The sequence below is a fragment of the Symphodus melops genome (assembly GCF_947650265.1).
Source record: "Symphodus melops genome assembly, chromosome: 22".
Classification (NCBI taxonomy): domain Eukaryota; kingdom Metazoa; phylum Chordata; class Actinopteri; order Labriformes; family Labridae; genus Symphodus; species Symphodus melops.
Window position 1 is genome coordinate 3,272,632 of NC_136712.1, and position 23,422 is coordinate 3,296,053.

General features: G+C 44.8%; 2 protein-coding genes across 3 annotated transcripts in view; one reads left to right on the top strand and one right to left on the bottom strand.

Annotated features, from left to right (window-relative positions):
- The window catches only part of gnptab (N-acetylglucosamine-1-phosphate transferase subunits alpha and beta), a 30,989-nt gene that overhangs the window by 4,558 nt on the left and 3,009 nt on the right, over nt 1-23,422 (bottom strand). The window contains exons 6-21 of one of the 2 annotated variants that reach the window (XM_079334987.1): nt 22,600-22,664; nt 22,386-22,520; nt 18,131-18,292; nt 17,436-17,615; nt 17,103-17,273; nt 16,884-17,007; nt 16,578-16,793; nt 15,118-16,154; nt 14,802-15,001; nt 14,494-14,713; nt 14,294-14,407; nt 14,056-14,141; nt 13,626-13,724; nt 13,345-13,512; nt 12,370-12,460; nt 9,697-10,665 (exon numbers count right to left, since the gene is read on the bottom strand). In XM_079334987.1, coding sequence (XP_079191113.1) covers nt 10,594-10,665; nt 12,370-12,460; nt 13,345-13,512; nt 13,626-13,724; nt 14,056-14,141; nt 14,294-14,407; nt 14,494-14,713; nt 14,802-15,001; nt 15,118-16,154; nt 16,578-16,793; nt 16,884-17,007; nt 17,103-17,273; nt 17,436-17,615; nt 18,131-18,292; nt 22,386-22,520; nt 22,600-22,664 — 3,140 coding nt within the window. In that variant the 3' untranslated portion in view covers nt 9,697-10,593. Of the gene's footprint in view, nt 1-9,696; nt 10,666-12,369; nt 12,461-13,344; nt 13,513-13,625; nt 13,725-14,055; nt 14,142-14,293; nt 14,408-14,493; nt 14,714-14,801; nt 15,002-15,117; nt 16,155-16,577; nt 16,794-16,883; nt 17,008-17,102; nt 17,274-17,435; nt 17,616-18,130; nt 18,293-22,385; nt 22,521-22,599; nt 22,665-23,422 lie in introns of those variants that run through there. The other variant, XM_079334988.1, reaches the window with a different exon arrangement.
- Nucleotides 1,441-8,641, top strand: chpt1 (choline phosphotransferase 1). Its single transcript, XM_079334993.1, has 8 exons — nt 1,441-1,862; nt 4,111-4,258; nt 4,343-4,484; nt 4,874-4,958; nt 5,374-5,505; nt 5,592-5,750; nt 6,097-6,222; nt 7,161-8,641. The coding sequence occupies exons 1-8, from the start codon at nt 1,623-1,625 to the stop codon at nt 7,278-7,280; spliced, it is 1,152 nt and encodes a 383-aa protein (XP_079191119.1). The 5' UTR covers nt 1,441-1,622; the 3' UTR covers nt 7,281-8,641.

The following is a 23,422-nucleotide window of genomic DNA, read 5'->3' on the forward strand; positions in this document are numbered from 1 at the left end:
GGGGGGAATTGGGGGTGCTCCGTGGTGTGGCATGCTGTGTGCAGTTTTAGATGTAGCTACCCCCCCCAAAAAAAAAAAAAAAAAACACCCACTTGTGTTTTAAAGACTGTTTCAGCTCAGAAGCATGTCAGCAGTGTTTTGGTTCTCTGTAGTATGTAAAACAACAGAAATATAGTATATAACACAGTGACACACACACACACACACACAGTATTTACATATTTTTAGTTGGGGGTTGTCTGGTAAAAGTGATATTTGATTTCTGGATTTCAAAAGAAAAGGCAATGTATAAACTAAGGTTTGGTTTATGTAAGGTGTTTATGAACCTTTTCATGGCAAGAAAAGGGAAACAAGCACAGATATATGTTGGATAAGTGAATGTGTAAACCCTTCAAAGATAATTCACATTTGTTCATTTCAACAATTTTCTGTGAAGGTATCCAGTGTCTAAAAAGTGAGGGATGTAGATGGTAGAGCATGACAAACTGAGCTTTTTGGATTCATGTTGGACTTTAAGTTTCATAAATGCTCCAGTCATGCGCATGCCTTAGAAAGTATCACACGTGAACAATAAATGTAAAAAAAAATATGCACTCCATGTTGTTGTCAGTACTTTTTGTTTGTAATGTATAATTGAATAGATGTGAAAGGACAATTAAAATATGCTACTATTGGACTGACAAATAATTCTTTAATTGATGGGTCCCTCTGTTTACAAGACAAGGCTGAACAAACACGGTACTATATTACACTACAATATGTTTAATTTAACGCAGACTAACCCTCACTGTCAAGCAAATATTCATTTCAATCGGTGTTGTTGTTTATCTTCTTTTGCAAAATTTACTTATTTCCTCCTTTTGACCCTCAGTGTTAGTTCATGTAAATACATACATAACATGGGACACAGATTTGGCACATCTTAGGTTGTATTATTAAATTAATTTAAAAAAACGTTAGTCTTCTGTAAAGACGAATGGGGAACATTTTGAAGCAATACTGTTATTAAGACATTAAATACGGAAAAAAACGTCCATAATTTGAGTTGCTTTTAAATCAATCAAGAGAAATATATTATAAAAAATATTAAAATCACAGGTGACACATTTTGAGGGGGAGGAGAAATGTTCAGATAAGTTTTAAATTTGATACTTACTGTCATTTAAATTAGATGGAAGCCTTTACAGAGATATTTTCTCCTCACATCGTGTTAACTAGTTTTTAGTTTAATTTAATATGTTCACGCTTTTTAAAAAAGATAATGTAATTGCTCTACGTGGCTACATAATGCCCCGTTGTAATTACGTTAATTTATATACTTTAATACAGAACACTGTGGTGTTTAAAATAATACAGTTGTAGTAGTCGTCGTCGATTTGTTTACTTTTTTTTTTTTTTTTTGCATTTAAATTTCCCGGTCCCCCGCTTTATATTTCCCTTCCGGTCCGTCGCTTCCGGTCGACACGCGCGACTCGATCAGAAACTCTTGGTTCCGCTGTGAAAATGGCAGCTAGTCACCTGGCTATAAATGCCAAATGAGAAGCTTTCTATCGGACTCGGCGGAGAGAAGATAGCCCCCCCCTTATTTAACCACTACCCCTAGGTTATTAAGAAGAAACACGATGCCACATTTCCCGTGGCCGGAGCCGCTGTCACCCGCTCAGCTGAAGCGGCTGGAGGAGCACAAGTACAGCGCCGCGGGTCGATCCCTGCTGGAGCCACCGTGTCAGCTCTTCTGGAACTGGCTCATCCAGCAAATCCCGACATGGATCGCACCGAACACCCTGACCATAGTGGGACTGTTGGTCAACATAATCTCAACCATGGTGCTCGTGTATTATTGTCCCACTGCCACCGAGGAGGTGAGTAAAAAAATAAAAAAAAGAAGCGACCTTGTGCCAAAAGTTGCGTGCTCCTCTTCCTCACTTGGTGTGGAGATAACGCGAGACCTCCATTCATAAATTTAAGGTTTAAGTTGCGTTGCAGACTTTGCCACATTCACACGACACACAAATAACGTTATTATGCATCATCTGAATCCACAACAACTACACAGGTATTCGGTTTACGTTTACACATCTCAGTTTGCTCATATTGAAATTATTATTATTTTAATGAAGCATATGCAGCTCGCAAACACCGACATGTTTGGGCGCAACATATGACGTATCCGCCCTGAAAGTTTTATAAACATATTATTGAAGCATTTCCTAAATTATACTAAATACTTTATGCTGGATTATTGCTGGGCGATATGACCTCAAATAACCCCCTATGCTGGATTAATGACAGATTCATTTTAATTCTGTAAATATAACAAGTAACAAAGTTGCATGTTTTTCATGTTTGCATTGCTCACTTGTGTCCCTCATGTGCTCTTTGGTTTATGTTTATGGAAAGGGAACATGTTTGGTATTCTTGGTGAGAAATGATATTAGCTCCACATACAGTACCACCCATAGATCCTGATCAGCAACAGTCAGCCTTTGCTCCACTTGATTTGTGTCACCAGGTTCACTGTTGATCTAGCAGGAAATGCATAGGTGCTCAATGTTTATCAGATTTACACCTTTGTCCAACCTGACTATCAGAGCCCTTGCTGCGAGGTCCACAGTCTAAACACTCGCTCTGTTACTGTCAAACTCCTCAAGTGCGAAGGCCTTGTAGTTTCCCTGTCATTCATTATTTAGTGTTAAATAATGGAAATCTTGGCTGTCGTCCAATCTTGTTCTGTTTTAAAGGCTCGTGCTTTTGCAAACAAACACGTTTTTTTTAGAATAATTCATGCAGCCGCCCTCAATCGGACCTCTCTGATAACCCTTAACAAGCGACCTCTGTCCCCAGCAGTCCATGAGGCGTTAGGGACGCAGACTTTTAAAGAAAACAGCAGGGTGTTTAGGACAGCATGGGATCCTTGATCCCTCTGGAAACACAACACAATCTTTGTCTGTCAAGAACACACACACACACACACACACACACACACACACACACACACACACACACACACACACACACACACACACACACACATTGTGGTGGTAAAAACACAGTGTTGGCTAGCTCCAGTGTCCAGATGGTCTATAACCTCCACCCTAGTAAGAGGAACTGAGTCACGCGAGTCAGCAGGAATCTCTCCTTCTCCTAGCTTGTCAGGACACACAGACATGCACACGATCAGGGACAGTTGAGCTACAGATGGGTTACAATACTAAGACCTCCTCTTATACGATAAAGAAGAGAATTTTATTCTTCAAATAACTAAAAATTAATTGTTTAAAATGTTAGCCAAACCAAAGAGTTGTATTTTCCCCTCCTTTCCATAGTGTGAATGAGTGACGGGTGTCGCCTCCTTGATTTACTGATCATTGGGACTGAGTTCATTCAGACCACAGGCTGCTTGACCTTTGACCCATGACACAACTGCAAATTTGCTCAGGAACTAACTTCGCAGCTCTTACATTGTACCTAACACTCAAATAGATCGCTTCTTACGACACAATGAAAGCAACCACGCTGCTAATTCTGTTACCCTTGGAAGGGCAATCCCCACTGTGCGTTAGCACTAAGCTAACGTTAACTTCCCCCCCTTGCAGCAGCAGCCACTGAACAGTGAGTGAGGTTGGAAAGTACAAATATTTTAAACTTCTGCACATACATCGACCACTTCGTCTCGATCAACACGTCATGAAATATTTGCTAAAAAAAAAAAAAAAGATATGTAAGCAAACAAAGAAATTAAGGTCACATTCATGAATACATGAAGTATTAAGGTGCAAACAGTGTAAAGCAGGTACAGTTGGGTGTACGTGCAGAGGGCATGTCACAACGCGTGTGCGTCGTCACTTTGTTGTAGCATGTGTTGAAGAAGGTCGGGGCCCCGCCTCGCTCTGTTCTTTGTGTGCTGGACTCGATAATCAAATGACGAACTAAGACTCATGTCAGCATGAAAAGTTTCCCGTATGAGGTTCATCGGGCGCCGCTTGTTGTACTTTAAAAAATGACTCAAACAATGAATCACCTTTTAAAGACAGTGGTTGATCAATTCGCTTTTTGATTGGTTCATTGGCCCCCGAATGACGCCTGACGCCTTCGTCCTAAACCCTGCAGGCTCCATCATGGGCCTTCGTCATGAGCGCTCTGGGCCTCTTCATCTACCAGTCTCTGGACGCCATCGATGGGAAGCAGGCGCGGCGGACGAACACCAGCTCTCCGCTCGGCGAGCTCTTTGACCACGGCTGCGATGCCGTCTCCACAGGTGACTCTCCTGCCGAACACAAACGAGCGTTCTCCTCCAATTTCAAATATTTTGACTCATTCTCGTTTCGTGTTTTTTCCTCAGTCTTCGTCGCTGTTGGAACGTGCATCTCATGTGGAATAGGAAGATACTCGAACTGGATGTTCTTCTGCGGCTTTATCGGTATGTTTATGTTCTTCTGCGCTCACTGGCAGACCTACGTGTCTGGGACGCTCCGCTTTGGGCTGTAAGTCACATGTTCCTCCAGCTTCTAACACAACCCGAAGTCCGACAAAGTTGGGAAGTTGTATCAAGCGTTAAATCATCGGAACAGAACGGGATGATCTGCAAAACAGTGGAACATGCTGCCAGAATAAAAATCCAAAAACAAATTTCCTTTTTGAGTTCCAGTATTGGAAACGTTGTCTTTGTGCTTTTTAAAAAAAAAATCCAATGTGGCGCTTCAGGGGAGCCGGTTTAGCTCCCCCGAAGGAGGCGTTAGTCCTCGTCACTCTGTCTCCCTGTTAAAGAAACGTAACAACGTCCCAGCTTTTTAAGGCTCTCGGGTTGTAATTCTGATGTTAACGTTCGTTGTTGCATAGATCATCTCACTCTCTGCTCTGATCGTTCTCTCAGGATTGACGTCACAGAGGTGCAGCTGGCCATCATGATCATGTATATGATGACAGCTTTCGGGGGCGTTAGCCTCTGGCAGACGACGGTAACTGATCACTGAATATTTCCCAAACAAACCTCATTTCACCTCGAGTGTATACTCCCCTGTTTCCCTTTTTTTTTTTTTTTTTTTTACACTGAATTAGCTCCTCCTTCTTAGTCGTCTTTAAATAGACTTTGTGTTTTACTTTGACTCTGTGCTGCCTTCGGAGGCTTCACTTAACATCACATGACAGAAGATAGAAGGTAAATATGGATAGCTTAACGCCATGGCAACAGGTCATTTACTGGACATGATGTGGCTCAAAAAGCTGATGCCATGCACTTTTTTTTTTATTTTTTATGCTTTGCCCTCCCATCACGCTCGGCACGCCTGCAGCTTTTCACTTCCTGTCAGCTTCTCTGTGAGGGGAACGCTGTGCGTCTCGTGGTTGATTTTTGACCTTCCCATGTTTCCGTAGTTGCCCCTCATTGGACTGAAGATGTACGCCTTCCCCATCATGGGAATCATCGGAGGGGCGCTCTTCTCCTGCTACAACTACTTCCATGTAATTCTGAACGGCGGCGTGGGGAAAAACGGCTCCACTGTGGCGGTAAGTCCACTCGTCCACGCTCCATCCAAAGTGTGAGGACGGGGTGTGTTGAGCTGGCGTTGACAGTGTTACACATCTCTGCGTAGGACACCAGTGTGTTGAGTCCCGGTCTGCACGTCGGACTCGTCCTCACCCTGGCCTTCATCATCTTCAAGAAGTCCTCCAGCCACCTGTTTGAGCATCACCCCTGCCTGTACCTGCTCGCCTTCGGCATGGTCATGTCCAAGATCTCCAACAAGCTGGTGGTACGCTCAACGATCGATCGACATCTCGCTCTCTCTCCAGATACAAAAAAAAACAAACCCCGAGGTTATCATGAAGTACAAGATTAAAAGACTTGATGAGCAGCTACGTGGTTGTGATTCTGTTTCCACGGCAACCAAACAATGGCTGCATTACTGATAAACAATTTAAGCTCTCCGCCTAGTATCGGAAAGCATAAAATCAGGATCGAAACTTGAATCAAACGTTAGCGTTGTCGTGACGACGCTCGTATTGTTGCATCTGTTTGAACTTTTTCGAACGCTCCCTGAACCGTTATTTTCTGATCCGTCTTTTCTTCCCCTGGATTTATTTTTTCTTTTTCTCCAGGTCGCTCACATGACAAAGAGTGAGCTGCACCTCCCTGACACGGCCTTCATCGGGCCGGGCCTCCTCTTCCTCAACCAGTACTTCAACAGCTTCATTGACGAGCACATAGTCCTCTGGATCGCCATGGTGAGTGATCCCCCTCCTCCCCCCGATGCACGATTACATTTTCATAAAGTTTGAAACCCTGGACGAATAAATCAGTTAATCCTTCAGCCTGGCTTTTGTCTTTTAAAGAAGCTGCAGTGTTACATGAATTCTAAATCGATTCAACATGCAGCTGCAGCCATGACTCAACTTACGAACAGCAGCCAAAGTGCGGCCCGACGAGAAGAACCGAAAAAACAAATCGAATAGTCGTATAAAGAGAGCGAGTTAGCTGTGCGTTAGATGACAGCTGGATTAACTGGATTGAAAGGAAGTTGTGGGGGAAACCAAGCAGAAATGAAAAAAAACCTGCAGGACAGGTGAGGCCGGGTGACTCGTCGAGTGATTTCACAAACAGACGGCGGGGGATTTCAGCCCGGGGCTGTGACTTCTTCTGGTTTTCACTTTCGCAGTGTAACCAGAGATGAACTCCTGCTGAAGTACGAGGTTCAGTTCAGGAGAGACGGCTGAAATGACTGGAGTTAAACCCGCTTATCTTGCTTTTTAAACTAGCCCTTCATAAATCAGCCCATAAAAAGCACGAATGAGTAGAGCCGTTCACTGGTGATAAATCGATCGGGTTATTACACTGAAGTGGAATGAGCCCTGAGCCTGTTCTCCAGAGACCAGCTGGTCGTAACATCCAGTCACGTGACCGACTCAGGAAAAAGTTATTTCCATATTTCAACTTTAACTTCAATAAAACTGATAAAGACCAATTCCAGTAACATAAACAACAAAACAAAGCAGTTCATACATGGTAATTAAATCCACCCTCTTGCTTCTGATTGGCTGTTTGGGGCCTGACCCGAGGCCCAGAACCGGTCTGAGGCCTGAGGGACCTAAAGGGACTTAAAGTTAGTGTTTGTGTGCGTTACCTTTTAAAAGGAGTCTGAATGATCGTCTCCATCTCTCCTCAGGTCATCTCTCTCCTGGATCTTACACGCTACTGTACGGGCGTGTGCCTCCAGATCGCCTCCCACCTCCGCATACGAGTCTTCAGCATCACGCCGCCGTCGAGCCACGCCCACAGAGACTGACGGCCTGCCCGGCGGGAGGAGGCGGGGGGAGACGCGGATCTCTCCCCGCTCCTGAAAGCAGATAACGACGAGGAGCGACCCTCGACCCTGAGCCACTGCAGCCTCGACAAAGTGACCACTTCGGAATGAAACTGCCTCTCCCCACCAGACGGAAAAATAAAAAACCAACATGAACCTACAAAACAAACCAAAAAAAAAAAAAAAAAAAAAAGAGGAATTGAAAAAGCATGAATCTTTTTATTTAGAGTTTATCGAGGGCTCCCTGAGTTGGAACCAGTTCTTAATTTTAACTTAAAGTTTAAGGCAGAAAATAAAGATTTAAAATAATTATGCTTTTTCAACAGATACCAAAATACTTCCCTCACAGGAGCTTCACAGTTTGGGCAGATAGCAGAGGACGTTTGATCAAATATTTACATCTCTGATACCTGCCTGAACGGAAGCACGACCTGTGACAAGTTTAATCTTTTGTTGAATTTTTTAAATGAATGTGACGGGTTAAAAAAAAATAGAATTTTTAAAAAGGACCTCTAAAACCTTGTGATTTCCAATCAAGTGTTCGATGTGGGGCTGGCCGGGTGTTCGTGGCTTCGTGCAGGGGCGACGGTCTGTGTTAGTGCTGAAACCAATGACGACACGTTTCCTATGCGGCTTCTCTGACATCATTCATCTCTCTGTGAATCTTTTGTTGTTTTTTTTTAAATTCTCCGTTGACTCATCTCATCCTGCTGAAATAAACAAAACCTGGGGCCTTCGGAGCGCCGTCGACTGATGAAGCATTAACACAGGACTCGTTCTGCTTTCTCTCTTCTTCTCCCTGAAGGGCTACATGTTAATTATTTTGTGATTGTACAGAGTTCAACTGAAGACGCCTTAAATATTTTTGTTGTAATTACTGTTAATCTTGTGAATATTTAAAAAAAAAACGGCTTTGTATGTTTTGTTTTTCCACTGAAGTATCACACCACGCACGGCAGAAGTACAACTTCACTTTTAACTGTTCACTCAAAACAAAGACGTCAAATGTTTAGGTGAGAGGATTTATACATGAAATTAGTTTGACCTCAGCATTTCAAATCGGACTTGTCATTCAGGTTCAGTGGGATCAAAAGGGAAACCATGTAAAGGTAAACAAAACCAATAACTTTTTTTTTGCTCCTGCCGGATGGTGGACACTGAAGAGGGGCACGCCATTCACTCATGATTTTTTGCATAACTTACCATGAACTTTTTAAACTATGCATTGAAGAACTTTGATTTGAACACCATGTTGCACTGTACTATAAAACAGACAAAACACACCTTTCTACTAACGGATGAGAGTGGAAAAGATTGTAATAAAGAAAGTATTTTTCATGCGACTTCTCGTCACTGTCTTCTGTTTGAGATCAAACTCCTGTTTAAAATCCTTCTTGGAAAGCACGGAGCGATGTCATGTGTGAAAAACATTTCTACATTTTAGGACTTTTTAATAACTTTCATATTTACAACGATCCGGTCTGAACTTTGAGGGAAAATTCTTAGAAAATGTTTTGATTTTAAGTATTTTCTTTGAATTGTGTCACTTGGACTCGTAGCTGCAGCAGCTGGGGATTGAACCCCGACCTGGGTAGGGTTAACCCGACCTCTAACCCTAAGTGACGACCGACTCTACCAACGGAGCCACAGCCGCCCTGTTTAGGAAAACGTAGAATAATGAGGATCCATAATAAGCGTACACTGACGTACATTCATATAATGACAAAAAACAAAATGACTGAAGCGAATCACATTTAATTTCAGTCTGAGGAGCCATCGAACTGATGCATTCAGAAGGACTACAAGATACACGAGTCATCGTCGGGTCGCCTGCTGAGTTCACGGCGTCCATCTTGTGACCACGCAGAGAAGTGGTCTCTTCTATTTTGGTCATTATGTCAAAGAACTTAGTGAAACTGTCAAAGAGGAGAGAAGTCTGGAGATGTAACTGGTGTCGTTAAAGAGGCTGTGTTTACATTCGGGAGCATCAGTCGCCAGGCTCACAGTCACGATAACACAATGAGAATAAGTTAGACAACATGCTGAGGGGGTCTGAATTTCAGACAGCAGCCAGCCTGTCGAGTCCCACAGGGACACACGTGCAGGCGGCTGTGAAAGCTGGAGCGTCACGTACATGCAGCGCCAACAATCAACTACATCAGTACCACATTGAGACAGATAATTAGTTTCCTATTTCCCTGTTCATTATTATGTTTGTTCAAAAAGAAGAAAGTTTGACGGCAGACATTTAAAAAAAAAAAAAAAAAAAAAAAAAAAAAAGGAGATAAAGAAAAATGTTCCAACGAGCTGGAATGAAGATCAAAGGCACTTCAAGTTCTCATGTTTTGAAGACATTAAAGAACAGCTGACGTGAAAATATCTGATTTGTCCTATATGGTTATTTTTTTTCCTCCTCTGGGATCCTTTTTTAAAATTTTTGTTTTTTGTTTTGGCTGCACAAATCTTTTTTTGATCCCTGTGATTGTCCAGATTGCACACGCTGCCGTTTCCCCACACACAGGAGGTAAACTGAGCCTGTTCCTGTTTGTTCATGAGAGATAAACACGTCACAAAAAAACAACAAGAAATTACTTGTTTCGACAGGAAAATAAATAAAAAGGCGTGGACGCACGTCTGCTTTGGGCTTCCATAAGTACCAGCTAATGTTTGGCATTTTTCCCCTTGTAAAGTAACCACAAACTATTGGTTCATTTTAGTTCCAGGTGTTTCCGTCCATACTCAACTTGATCAGTCTGCTCATCGTTCTGAGTTTGAGGGGTTTCGTTGAACGTTCTCGAGGCTTGTTGAGCACCAACACACAGACGCACTTCATGCATGAGGAGTCCCAAATGTTTGACACTTTAACAGCACATCAATCGGCGGCCTGGTGAGGGTGGGACAAGAGGCGGGGGCGGTGCAGTGTGAGGGAGTGTTTGGTTTTATCTCTCCGTGTTTTAAGTGTGACGGTGGTGCAAAAGCCCCTGGCGGAGGAGGAGGAGAAGATTTACTGGCCTCGACTTTCTGGCTTTCATTCCTTTCAGCGGACAGCCCCATCCATCATCTTCAAAAAAAATAATGCTTCATCACTGCTCCCTTGAGTCTGTATCCTCCATCTGTGCAGATGCAACACCAACACCTTTGTGGAGGGAGGGGGGGGGGGGGTTGAGGGCTTCAGTTTCCCGTTTCCACCCGGTCCCCCTGGTCCGAATCCTCTCCAGGATTCTTGACTGAGCAGGAGAGAGAGAGGGTGGGGGAGGCAGAGGCGCAGTAAGGAGAGAGGAGTTTGCGTCCTCCTTCACACTCGCTCGGGGTTGCTGTCCGTGTTCACTCTGCGTCGGGGGAACAGCTTTCGTTTGAGCAGAATCAGCTGCAGGGAGAGGAGATGTCATATTTAGAAACAGCACACAGCTAAGGGCGGAGGACAAAAAAGACTCATGATGCCTGTTGGCAAGAGGAGGACTGGGATTTAAAAAAAAAAAAAAAAAAAAAAAAAAAAGGGGGGGGTGTGGATAGACACGTAAATGCTTTAATGGACATACGTGTAAACACATTCAAGGAATTTGACTGCAGCTTTGCATGGCGACAAGCACAACTAACATCTGAGACAGACAGCGAGATCCTTTTTAATTACAGACAAATGGTGCTAAAATAACGACGGCAGAGTGAGTTATGTAACAGATCGCTTTGAGACGGGTAAAAAAAAAAAAAAAGATGTTAAATACAGCATGCATAGATCTGTAAGAAGAGAAGAGCTCAAATCTAAATCAAGGTTACAGCTCGCAGTCAGGTAGCTCAATGTGACGTAAGCTCATCTTGGTCAAACTGAGACTCAATTATAGTTTACTAATCAACAATAGATTAAATTAAGAAAAGAAAAAACACAGAAAGTCTCAGGGACGTCGCCCGTTAGTTTACAGAATCACATTTGAATGTGCAGAGACGTAACGATGCTGAAGCGAACTCTACAGTTTGGTACTCTCTGGATTCAGCACAAAGAATAGAAAACGAGATGACACAATGACTCGTTGGAGTTAGAGGTGCAACCCTCAGATTCCCAAACGTATTGCACCTTTTACAGTCAGATAATGACGAGTCTGTTCCACAAAGTGACTTCGAACCTTTAAAAGACCCAGGAAGCGAAGACGCTCTCAGAAGTAGGACAGCGGATCCCTCAGGATCGACTTTTGATCCGTCTACCTAAACGATAAAAAGCTCACTCATGTTTCTCCGTCTTAACAACTTGGCCGGCAGGACGGCGAGACTCGCGTGGACGCCAGGAAGACATTAAGAGTTTGTTTCTCAGTGGCAGCAGAGACGCTGGACCAGTGTGACGCATGCCGAGCTGCTACCAGTGGTCCCCTGGGCGGTAAGGGAGGAAATTCTCAGAAGGTCACTGCAGCTTTTAACCTTTTTTGAGACTCACGGTGGAGACACTGGAAACCTTTTGGATTAAAGATGTGCCTCTCAACCCGCTCACTACTAAACCACGGTCCAAGGACCAAGCTGTTTCAGGCACCAGATTTAGAGGAAAAAAAAAGATGGATGAAAGGAAGAAAGCTTCTGTAAACACTTTAATGGTTGTGTTGGGTGACCCCTGTGAACCTCACCCGTTAGTTTTTGATAATTTTGTCCTTTAAATGTCCCAAGAAGTGTCTTGATTTAGTAATGTCATCCGACTTCTTTTCACAATCGTTTTAGCTCCTTTCTAATCCATTGAAAAACACAGCAGCTTTAAAGAACACTACCTTTGTTTTGAAAGTCTTGCCCTGGGTGTTTTTGTTGACTTTACTCAAGCTTAAAATCCTGTTTGTCTGGAAAACTCAGGTACGGTATGATGACGTCAACACGCAGACAGACAGGTCTGTGGGGGGGGGGGGGGGGGGGGGGGTCCTGGCTCAGCAGGTTACAGGAGCACCACACTGGAGACAGATGCATATCTGAGCAGAGCAGCCCGAGTCCACAGCTCGAGTGTGCATCATGGGAATGGTGAGATGTGTGAGGGAATATCCGGTGTGTCCCCGTCTGAATGTGTAAACAAAGTTGAAGTGTGGCCTGCGGTGGAAACACTGACCTGTTCGGCGAAGAAGGACATGACGGTGAAGATGACGAGCGTCACCAGGACACAGTGCGTCCAGAACTTCAGCTTGTCTCGATACACTCGCCTGGTTAAAAAAAAACAAAAATACATTTTCAGTGACTTATCATCCTGCACAATGCAAACACGTACAGACGTAAAATAAATAACTCTTGATTGGGTGACAAATGTCAGAGGGTGCAAGTCTTTAGTTGTGCTTTTATGTAACAAGAGGGAAACGTGCAGTATGCACACGGCAGCAGGGCGACAAGGTGACATCACCCAACACCATGTGCCGGCTACTTTACTGACCCTGAGGCGGGCGGGCGGGGGGGGGGGGGGGGGGGGGGGGGGGTAAAGAGACAGAGGCCCAGCTATGTGAGGACCTTTTAAGTATCTTACAGCTAGAGACTGATCTGAAGCGGCTTGCTCTAATTTTAAAGTCTCTCTGTGAGGCTGGCATTCTTAAGCTGAAGCCCCTTGAACACAGGGGAAGGATCCCTGACAAAAGCCCTCTCAAGCCTCCTGAGGGATTCCCACCGCTCCGATCTGGCAGCGCTCAGCGCTATGCGTTGACGGATACAGATTCTTATCTCAGGCCGTTTGAAGATAAGAAAAAGACTTGGCTTAATTATCTGCTCACGCGCACCGAGGACTCTGCTACAGTGCTGGTATGTGTGCATTTCAAACATTCATAAATACTGTCTGCAATAAGGTTTTCACCATACGCTATGTGTGAAAGAAAATGACGCAGAACCAGGCGTCTGAGAGTGAAGCCGAAGTGTTTAGAGCTCCCCCTGCTGGCCAGCTGCAGCAGAGCTCATAAAACGTAAAAAAAATGATGAAACATCAGAATTACAACAAGCGTCCAGTGACTAAAGCAGAGCACTGTCGAGCTAATGGAAACTTAAACCATTTTCCCATAATGCACTTCAAGAGCATTTCAGGAGGACTGACAAAAAGTCATCCTACCATTCCTGGAGCTCGTCCATATGCAGGAATCTGTTGCGGTACTCTCTGGGCAGTTCAAACTGGGACGGCAGCGGGAACATGGACTCGTAGAAGTCTCTCAGCACAGCTTTCACTGTGGCAGCGTCTTTATGGCTGTGGTCGATGTTATCGTTCAGACAGATGAACTTTCTGTTGGAATAAAAAAAAAAGGCGTCAGCTCGACAAGAAAACCGCCGACTTTGGTCGCACAACAGAGAAGAAACAAAAACATCCACAGTCAGAGGAAACATGACCCTTCACACCTGGGATTCTTTCTGATGTCATCCAACTGGCCGACCACGTGGGACACGTTTGTCCGCACCATCTTGAACGCAATGTCCTCCTCCCCCATGATTTCAAACCTGTCCAACACATGACACATCAGCAGCAGGAAGCAGGAAGTAGGAATTTACTGAACGTAGACGACAGTCAAGTAAACACACGTTCTTTCTTTTAGTGTTTATTTAAGTTAAAACATCTTTTGTATGTTTCCTTTTGCTTTGTCTAATAAATAAAAAGACTCCACGTCTTTTTTTTTTTTTTTTTTTGAATTTCTTCTTGCAGTTGCTTTACTAGAAAACTGTAAAAACCTGAAAAGACGTTATGTAACAAATGTGTATAAACATCTGTGAGTCTGTTTGAATCCAAACACAAAGCAAGTGTCAAATGAAGAGAATGCACGTTGGCTCTTACTTGTACTTGTTCTGGTCTTTGAAGGCTTTGTGGATGCGTTCAGTGATGGGCTTACAGTGCATGATGAGGCCTTTGGTGACGGGAGGCTGTGGATTCAAAAAGAACCGAACATCAGTCCAGTTACTGAGCTTCTCAAACTGTCTGAGTGATATCCAAACCTTTCCACATGTGATGGATTCAGCAGAAAACATGTCACGTGACATCAATTTAGAGCTTTCCGGTTTATTTCCAGGCTCACCATGCTGGGGTCGTAATAAGCCTCCTGAGTTGGGTTCACCAGGTGGAGCTGGGTCAGGTTAGTCGGTAGAGACTTTGAGCAGTTTATCAACATCTGTTCCAGGCCGGTCAGGTCCTAGAAACAAATCAGCAAGAAGAGATATGACACGCAGTTCATTAGAAACCTTTAAGAATCCCTCGACACTAAAACCGGAGATCCACCTGGAGGCTGAGAGGAAGGTCGTTAATCCTCGTCGCAAGAGTTCGAATCTCTCGGTCAGAAAGGACGCCGGAGTGATCGGTGTCAATCTCATCGAACACCTCGGACACGTTGAGCTGCTGCTGAGCGCTCATCAGGAAGTAGAAATAGGAAAAGGCAAACTGCATGTCCTCTGGGTGGCGAACACGGTGGCCTGAGGTCTTGTCAAACTCCTCGGGGAATCTGAAGAAAAAAAAAGGAGACGCAGATAAAAATATTTAAATCTTTGCTGACGACTTAAAAAAAAAAAGAGTCTGTAAAAAGGGCTCACGTGTCTTGCAGCTCCTGCATGACGAGACGGTCGATCATGTGAGGCATGTGCGCGGGGACTTTGCGGGACGTGAAGCCGAACTGGCTGTTGAGCAGCTTGTTGACGTAACGCAGCGAGTCGGCGAAAGTGTCCCGCAGCCTTCTCGCAGCGGCGGCGCCGTCGGCTTCGTACGACAGTTCAGTTTGCAGACGCTCCTCCTCCTAGAGTCACAAAGAGGTTCATGTTTAAACCGGGAATGAAACAGCCAAGTCAGCACAAAACAAAAGCTCCTCACAGGATATTTAAAAAAAAAAATGGAGTGAAAATCCCTTCGTACCTCGAGCAGCTGTTGGAAGTACTTCCTCCTCTCCCACGGCAGGAAGCCTCTGTCCGAGGAGACGAAGTGTTGGAGTCTCCTCATGACCGTTCCTCCTCCAGCAGCGTCGGCCGCTCCTGCCCGATTCTCCGAGCTCTTCCCTTTTGAAATGCCGCCCAGCAGTTTGGAAATGACGGGCCTCTCGATTGCACCGTTCAGTTGATTTTGTTTGGGGCTTTCGGGGTCTTTCGCATGCTGGTCGTCGATGTGGACCGGGACAAGCGGAGCGACAGTTTGCTTCTTCACAGCGTCGTCATTCTTCTGAATGTTTCCAGTTTGATCTTCCGAAGGTTGTTTTCTTTCCGAACGCTCTCCCTCCAGGTCTTTATAGGGTTGGGCCTTGACTTTAGCTGCACTCCTGTTATCTGGAGGTGGATCTTGTGCCTCCTGCGGTTTACCATACACTTTCAATATTTCAGCCTTCGTGAGGTTATAACCCTTCATCGTGATGTCACCGATCAGAAGCTTCTCCTTCAATTTTTGCAGCTCTCTGCGCACTGCCGCAGGGAGGAGTGACACGTTCAGCGCAGGAACTTCTATGATAACTTCAGGGTCACCAGGGTGCCTCTTCAGGACCTTAGGACCCCGTTTGTGCTCGGGAACATCCGAGAAGGGAAACACGGGCTCTGGCGTCGGGGACGGCGTTGGCTCTTTGCCTGCGTCTTTGCTCGCAGCCTGTGAAACGTTAGCCTGAGGGACCGCGCGGGTGTCAACGGCGACGGTAAAGCTCATGGTGAACTCCGTGTCGTCCTCTCTCTGGAAGGTGAGATTGTAGTGGATCTGCGTGGCGTTGTGGCCAGAGTGGAGGAGCAGGTGGATGGTCCTCCACTTGTTGGCGACGGAGGTGTGGCGGACCGCGTTGCTGTCGCTGACGTGGGCCTCCGAGACTCTGCGCGCTAGTTTGTTGAAGCTGAAATACGGCCGGGTCTCACCAACTGGGAGGGTATAGAGGCTCTGATTCTTCAGCAGGGTCACCCGGTGCAGCTCGCCAAAGTGCTCTGTGACAGAAATATATACATGTTGGGAATGACGCTTTTTGGACTTTCAAACAAATCCTATTAGAAGATCAAAAACAAAAAGTAGTTTAGACCCCAAGATCTTTTGCTCTTAAGCTTTTGTGGAAATTGAAGTGGATTTGTAAGGATCTACTTCGGCCCTGGATTAATCCTCATTTGGTGCATTAGTGAGAACAGTGTATGTTGGGCAGAGTCAAAACAAAACAACAACAAAAGATGAATCATGAATCATGGCGGGGAATCATGGGAATGATTCTCTCTGCTACTCCCTCTGTATTCCTATCATATTAATAAAGGATGATAATGGAGCTCTTTGGCCCAAAGGATTAGGCTCCAACATTTAAATACATGTTGAAAAAGCTACAGAGGAAAACAAGATATCAACATGTTTTAAGTGGACGTTACCTGTGCCACAGTCTCCCACATCAAACCCACAGGTGAGAACGTTGCAGGCTTGGTCACAGAACTTGTCTGCGAGCCAGGAGTTAGCACAGCCTTGATTGCAGTACGACGTCCCTCCAAGACCTCCTAGACCCCCTGCGAACTGCCACACCTGCCCACCAGCTCCACCCGGACCACCACCACCAACCCCAGCTGCAAACCGACTGTTCCCCGCCGCACCTGTCAGAGACAAAGAAAATCGATGAGGCGTGAAGTAAATAAATGAGCTTGTTCATACAGGTGAGGTGATGATGTTGTTGATGTCATTACCGAGGCAGTCTCCTCCGTCCCAGTCACAGGCAGAGTTGTTGCAGGCTTTGTCACAGTATCCATCTTTGATCCAGGATCCTGGGCAGCCCTCAGCACAGTTCGGGACAGGCCAGGTAAGATACACCTGCAAAGGAAGTGAGGAAAGAAGAGGTTAAAAGTGGAGCACTCATTTTAAAAGAACCTTGAATAAGGGTTTTTTTTTTGCCGTTGCATTCACACCTTCTGTCCTTTCGAGTGGCTGTAGAAGTCATCTGGCCAGACCTCCTTCCCAAACATCACATCGTCGTTGAGGTAAATGAACTTTTGGGAGAGCCCTGGGATGCGGTGGATGTGGGTCTCGATGGCAGGCGAGCTGAAAGTGGGAAGGTGGCTGTGGTTCTGGAAGACGTTCTGGAAGTCAGAGACAAACAATTAACATACAAACCACACGACGGTGACCACAGAGCGTGCTTCAAAATGATAAATAAGATAGATGACTAGATTGTATAATATCATTTTAAGGGCTATCCAGAGAGCACACATAAAAAGAAGTTTCTATAATGAGGGTGTAACCTTGTGCGAGATGACCGTCACTCTGGGGTTATCCAGGTTTAGCCACGAAGGAATCTGCCCGTTGGTTACGATGAAGATATGTCGCACCCACGGGGCGTGTTTCTCCACAGAGCGCAGCGAGTAGCGGAGCTCTTCGTTGTCTTCGAATCGACTGGCGGACACATCTTCATCCTGTTTAGACTGGAGCGAGAAAAAATAAAAAAGTCAAAAAATAAACATTTACACTGTGAGGACTCCAGACAACACGTTCTTGTTTACCCGTCACTTAAAGGACCTCTGATCCCCCACACACTTACACTTTGCTATTGTTGTTTTGTTATCGTTTGCCTTGCAATGTGGACCTTTCAAAACACACACACTTTCTGGTTTACCTACAGTGTGGGGACCCAGCCGCATCATCCCGGTGTGTTAGTCAAACAGAAAATCAACAGAGCAATTTTAGTTTACTTTTCATAGTTCCAGTTTTCATCGGTCTAACAGAATAAATCTGCTTTTTTAACATCATGTAAACATGCTGACTGTTTACGCAGCATTACGGGGACTTCAGTCCTCACAATGCTGGGTAAACATAAAAGTGTGTGATCATAAGTCCTTACAAGAATAGTATTAAAAGTTAAACACAATGCAGCTTTCCTATCGTCATCGTTGTGAAAAAATAAGAAGCACCAATAAGCGAGGAGAAGAACCTCTCATACCTGTGAGATGGCAGTGAGGTCCCAGAACAAGTAGGCGGGGCTTATGGTCAACTCTTTTCCCTCCAGGGTCAGGTCCTTTCTGGCCTGCTGGGTGAGGTCAGTGAAATCCTGCGGACTCTTCAGGTGAAGCAGGGCGATGCTGGCTTCAGAGTACAACTCAAACTGAGGGACAAACAAAGATGGTGACAGGAGTGTGTTAACCGTCTGATTTAACAGTGAAGTAATTCTTCCCTTTAATAAAGAAGTTGGACTTATAGGCGACAACTTTAATAAAAAACAATAAATAAATAAAAGGGAAAAACAGGAGCACGTGAAGTTTTCCCCAACTTTACGTCCTAAATATGGGGTTAATCTCCAACAGGCAGAATCCTACATTTCCCATAAAACTTGAATTTCCCTCGGGATCAATAAAGTATCTATCTATCTATCTATCTATCTATCTATCTAATGCATCTCATTATCCACTCTTAGACTCGTCTCCTTGAGTTCACTTTAAAATACAAAGGTAATTTAATCTATTTGAAATGTATTGAACCAGAAAAGCCTTGATGAGGTACAGAAGAGTCCAGGCCAAAAGGTAAACACGGTAAACACGCTAACATGTTAAGTTTTTGATTGAACCTTTGACCTTTAGTTTGACCCCCAAACTGCTTCTGGTTTGTTCGTTTAAAGTTCAAGTTGGAGAAGTTCCCATCGGCAGACATCGTGTCGTCTGTGGAAAGGTCCTGTGGGAACTTTTTAAAAAGCCACTTCTCAGGGTTGAAGTCACATTTTTAAGGACGGGGGTTCAGCCACAGTGCCACGCTTTGGTCGATCATCGAGACCACACGATGCCAACCTTTGGTCCCATATCCAGCTATGATGCCGGTGTGGAGGCATTCGCTGGCTGCTGGAGCACAGGAGTTCATGTGTTTGTGAGTTTGTTCAAGAAGAAGTGCGAGTCCGAACATTTATGTGATGTCATTTTCTCCATGGAGGTCACATGGAAGTGGCTCCCTGTCTAAACCCAGGACTGCTATGTGAGGCATCGGTGGACGGTTTGTGTGCGTGATCCACTAGCCGTGCCCGTTTCAAACCATCTGCCCCTGCCTCTCTCATCTTTTAAACTGTAAGCCTGCCAGGAAAAGACTCACCCCATCTCACCCCCTCCCTCACTGGACCCAAACCTCCCGCATGAGCTCGTGCTTTGCCTCGACTCGTTCTTTCGTTGTTGTTTTTTTCTCTGGCCCTGTTTTTAGGTGAGGAGGATTAGCTGTGTCTTATAAACCCAGCGGGGAGCAGCCAGGAGACAGCAAGCCAGGGATCACATTGCTCATCTTTGTTATAGCTCTCTTTATAGTCGCGATAATGCTCGGACACATGCACACAGAGCAGAGGTGTGTGGCGGCCTCACGCAGGCACGTGCCTGACTGAGGAGTAAACGGCCGTATTCCACGGTCCTAAACATGACACGAGGCTGACATTACAAATAATCTGAAAAAAACCTTTACAGATCATAGTGAGGATGAACTGAGGATGTGTGTTAATGAGAACAAAATTAAACTTATTAAATAAGAAATGCAACTAGTCTGTGTTGATTTTGGCGCCCCCTGTGGACAAAACAGCACGTCTTAGACAATTCAGTCCTTGGTGGGCAAAAATTTAATCTGATTCATAACTACAAACTCAACACAGATCCTAATTTTGAATTTCTGGTTTGAGTCCATGTTTGGCGCCCCCCTGTGGACAAAGCAGTAAGGGTCGTGTTTATTTTCTGAACGGTAAATGGTAAATGGACCTGAGCTTGTATGGCGCTTTTCTAGTCTTCTGACCACTCAGTGTTTTTACACTGCAGGTCACATCGACTCACCTCACACCCTGATGGTCGAGGCTGCTGAGTGAAGAGTCTATCAGAAGTAACTAACACCATTCATACGCCGCAGATGAAGCAGCGGGAGGCACCCTGTGGTGAACCGCAGGATCCGTGTACACAGAACAATCCACGTTGACACAAAGCCATCGGCAGGGCTCGTACCCAAAACACTGACGGCAGTCCAGGCAGATGATTGAGCTTGTGGGGCAGCTTTCATCACCATGGCGCTCGCTCCAACACCGACTATAAATACTGAGCGTCTCTCACCGCTGAACCTCTCCCTCCACACTATGCACATCATCCCTCTTTCACAGAATCCGCTCAGTGACACCAGGAAACACCTTGAAATCCAAACTGTGCATTGTGTGTGTGTGTGTGTGTTGTGGGGGGGGGGGGCTGTGTACCTAGAATCCCTCCATACAAACACACACTCACACTTTCCATCCCTTCTTCCTGGACTCGCACGTCTCAGAATCACGTCTTCTTCATCACACACCTTTTCACTTTAATCCTCTTTTCCAGATTTTCCCTCAAAACGTCCCAGACTGGACTCCGGCAGGTCAGGAGTAAACACACACACAAACACAAACACACACACACACACGTACAGGGTGTGTCCAAGAGTGCAGGGAAGGTCAGTCAAATCCTTGTGACCTTTCAGCGTGCTGGCTGGCGCCGCGCCACTCCAAACAGTTGTTCTACTGTTAACCCCCGCACCGCCGGCTAAGGTTACAGCCAGAATGCCGCCCGTTATTATCACAAGACCTGCCAAGGCTTCAGCGCAGCAGAGACCTGGACACAGGGACGGACGGGACAACTGGGTGTGATGATGACATGTAGGTTAAACAGTGTTAACCTGCATGTCATCATACAGAGTCACAGACAGGCTGCTTCATCACCCGTCTGTGCTCGCAGGCTTCTTTAATATACACGTTTATTACGTGGAGCAGAACATTCCTGCCGTGGCACATTTTTGAAATACAAGACGAAGGCAGAAGAGAAGCAACATGATGGGAATTTGGAGATCTTCTTTGCAAAAGAAAAATATCGTAAACTAATTCTATTGATCCACTGATGTATAAACGGCCTTATTATTCAGATTCAGATGATGAGGCGTAGAGTAAAATCAGGTTCTAAGGACTATTTTATTTTCAGTCCGCTGAGGAGACTGTAACACCTCTGCGTTGTATTCAGTGAAGACAAAGGCACTTACAAAAGATGTTGTGTAATCAGCCGCTCATTAATTCCAATCAGCCATGTGAGTGTATTATTGGAGGACGGGACAAACGGATGACTCACGGCCGTCCTGCCCGTCGGCTGGGGAGACGGGGGGGTCACGCCGCTCCGTTTTGTTTTCTTTGATTATTTCAGAGTAATCCGCCCTCGTTAGTGGCATTCCTCGCTCTCGAAATATAAAGCGCAGTTCTGATTAGAGAAAATTATTAGATACACAAGCCGCCAGCCGCCAAGCTAACCAGAGGCCCTTCATCCACATCACAGCGTAACTGTTGAAAATAGAAAAAGGCCGCATTTAGCTGGACCCAAGGAGGATTTGACATTTGGATTTGATGCTAATAGGACGTATAAAAAGATCTAAAAGCCTCTTTAGTGCACACAGGAATATAAAGTGGAGGTGTGTGGTGATTATCATTCTGTGACAGCGACGTCCGCTGGCAGAGACACTTCTGATACTTTCTTTAAGACTCTTCTACATTTCTCTACTTTCTGTGAGTAAAACTCACACAGCTGAAAGTTATTCACTGTGCAGCTCCGCCCCCTGCTGGTTTGTAACTGTAAATGTATCATCAAACACGGAGATTGAATATAAATGTTAAAAATTCAAGGAAATTCATGAGATGATCTATTTTCATATCTCTGTTTTTAAAAAAAGGACAATTACTACATCTTTGAATTAAAATAAGGGAGAGTTGGTTAGTGTGCGTCTCTTTGACCCTTGTTTGAACCCGACCTTTAGCTCCTCTCCTGCATGTTGTTCCCCACTCTCTCTCTCTCTCTCTCTCTCTCTCTCTCTCTCTCTCTCTGATTTCTGACTCTATCCACTCTGCTATCTCTAAATGAAGGTATGAAAATAAACCTTTATAAAAATAAAAGAAAACAGTATTTGGTTTACAGCGACATCATCTTTGAATACGTCTTTTTCCTCGTGTCAACAACACTCACGTCACCATGTTGAACTGTGAACTACAAAAGGCTTCAACTCCACCTGCAGTCAAACTAATGATCATGTTAAAAGTGATGAAAGTGGGAACTGATATCTGTGTTCTCCGAGCAGCTTCGTTATGAAGCCAAAAAAGTTTAAAAATCTTGATCAGGACATTTAAATTATTACTCATGGTTTAAACCATGGCCTGCAGGGAAATCCAATCAAAACGTGTGCTTCACCTCATTGATCTTGCTGGTGACGACAGACGGCAGTTTGGCTCTCAGCTGCTCCGTCTCTTTGATGGATGTTGGGAAGCCGCTCAGATAGGCCAGAGACTGCATCCTGATCAGACCCGGAGCTTCTTTATCTGTCGTCTGCAAAACGCACACATCAGTCATCCACACTCACACTGCGGAGTGTGACAGTACACACACACAGTCAATGTAAACTCACCAGGTAACATCTGGAGGCAGAGAACTTCTGCTCCTCTGTAGACACATCTGTATAAGCTTTATCAGCTGTGAAGAGTGAAACATAAAGAGCGGGATTAAACGAGGATAGAAAGATGCCATGCTACAGATAAAAGGACCAGTGTGTATGAAGGAGGGAATCAAATATTATATCCATTATTTTGGGGTAAATCACCTGAAATCTGACCCTTATATTTTACTGGTGGGGTCAAAGGTCGGGGTCCTGTTTTGTGTCCATGTTTCTCCCAGAGTCGGGCCTTTCTGTGTGCGTTTACTTTATTCTTATGCTGTTCAGTTTTTCCATTCTCCTCCAGTGTTTGTCTTAAGAAGTTTACTCACTACTACAGACCGGTGCTGAAACCAGACGAACCAGAAGGACCAGAGAGACTGACGTTAAAAGTCAAACACTGAACAGAGGCTCCCCCTTTGTTGATCTCTCCCTGCGTCATGACTCAAGTTTGATTCTGAAACTCTTTTATAAAGAAAGTTGTTTTGAAATTTAAAAAAAAAAAAAAAAAAAAACCCTTGCTTCATCATATTCTCCCTCCATGATGCAGCTGTTACTGCGGGTGTTGAAGTTTTGCCCCCAACCTGCAGAATTCTCACGCTCTGGTTATCCATTAATAAAACTTCAAATAATATCTTTTCTACTGTCAACATTTCTTCCTATCTTTGTGATCATGTATGTTCAGCTCTCTGTGCTTCTAAAGCTCACATGCCACGTCGCCTTCTTTTCGTTGCTTATCTTATTTGACATTAATTCATTCGTGCGTGTGTGTGTGTGTGTGTGTGCGGGGGGGGGGGGG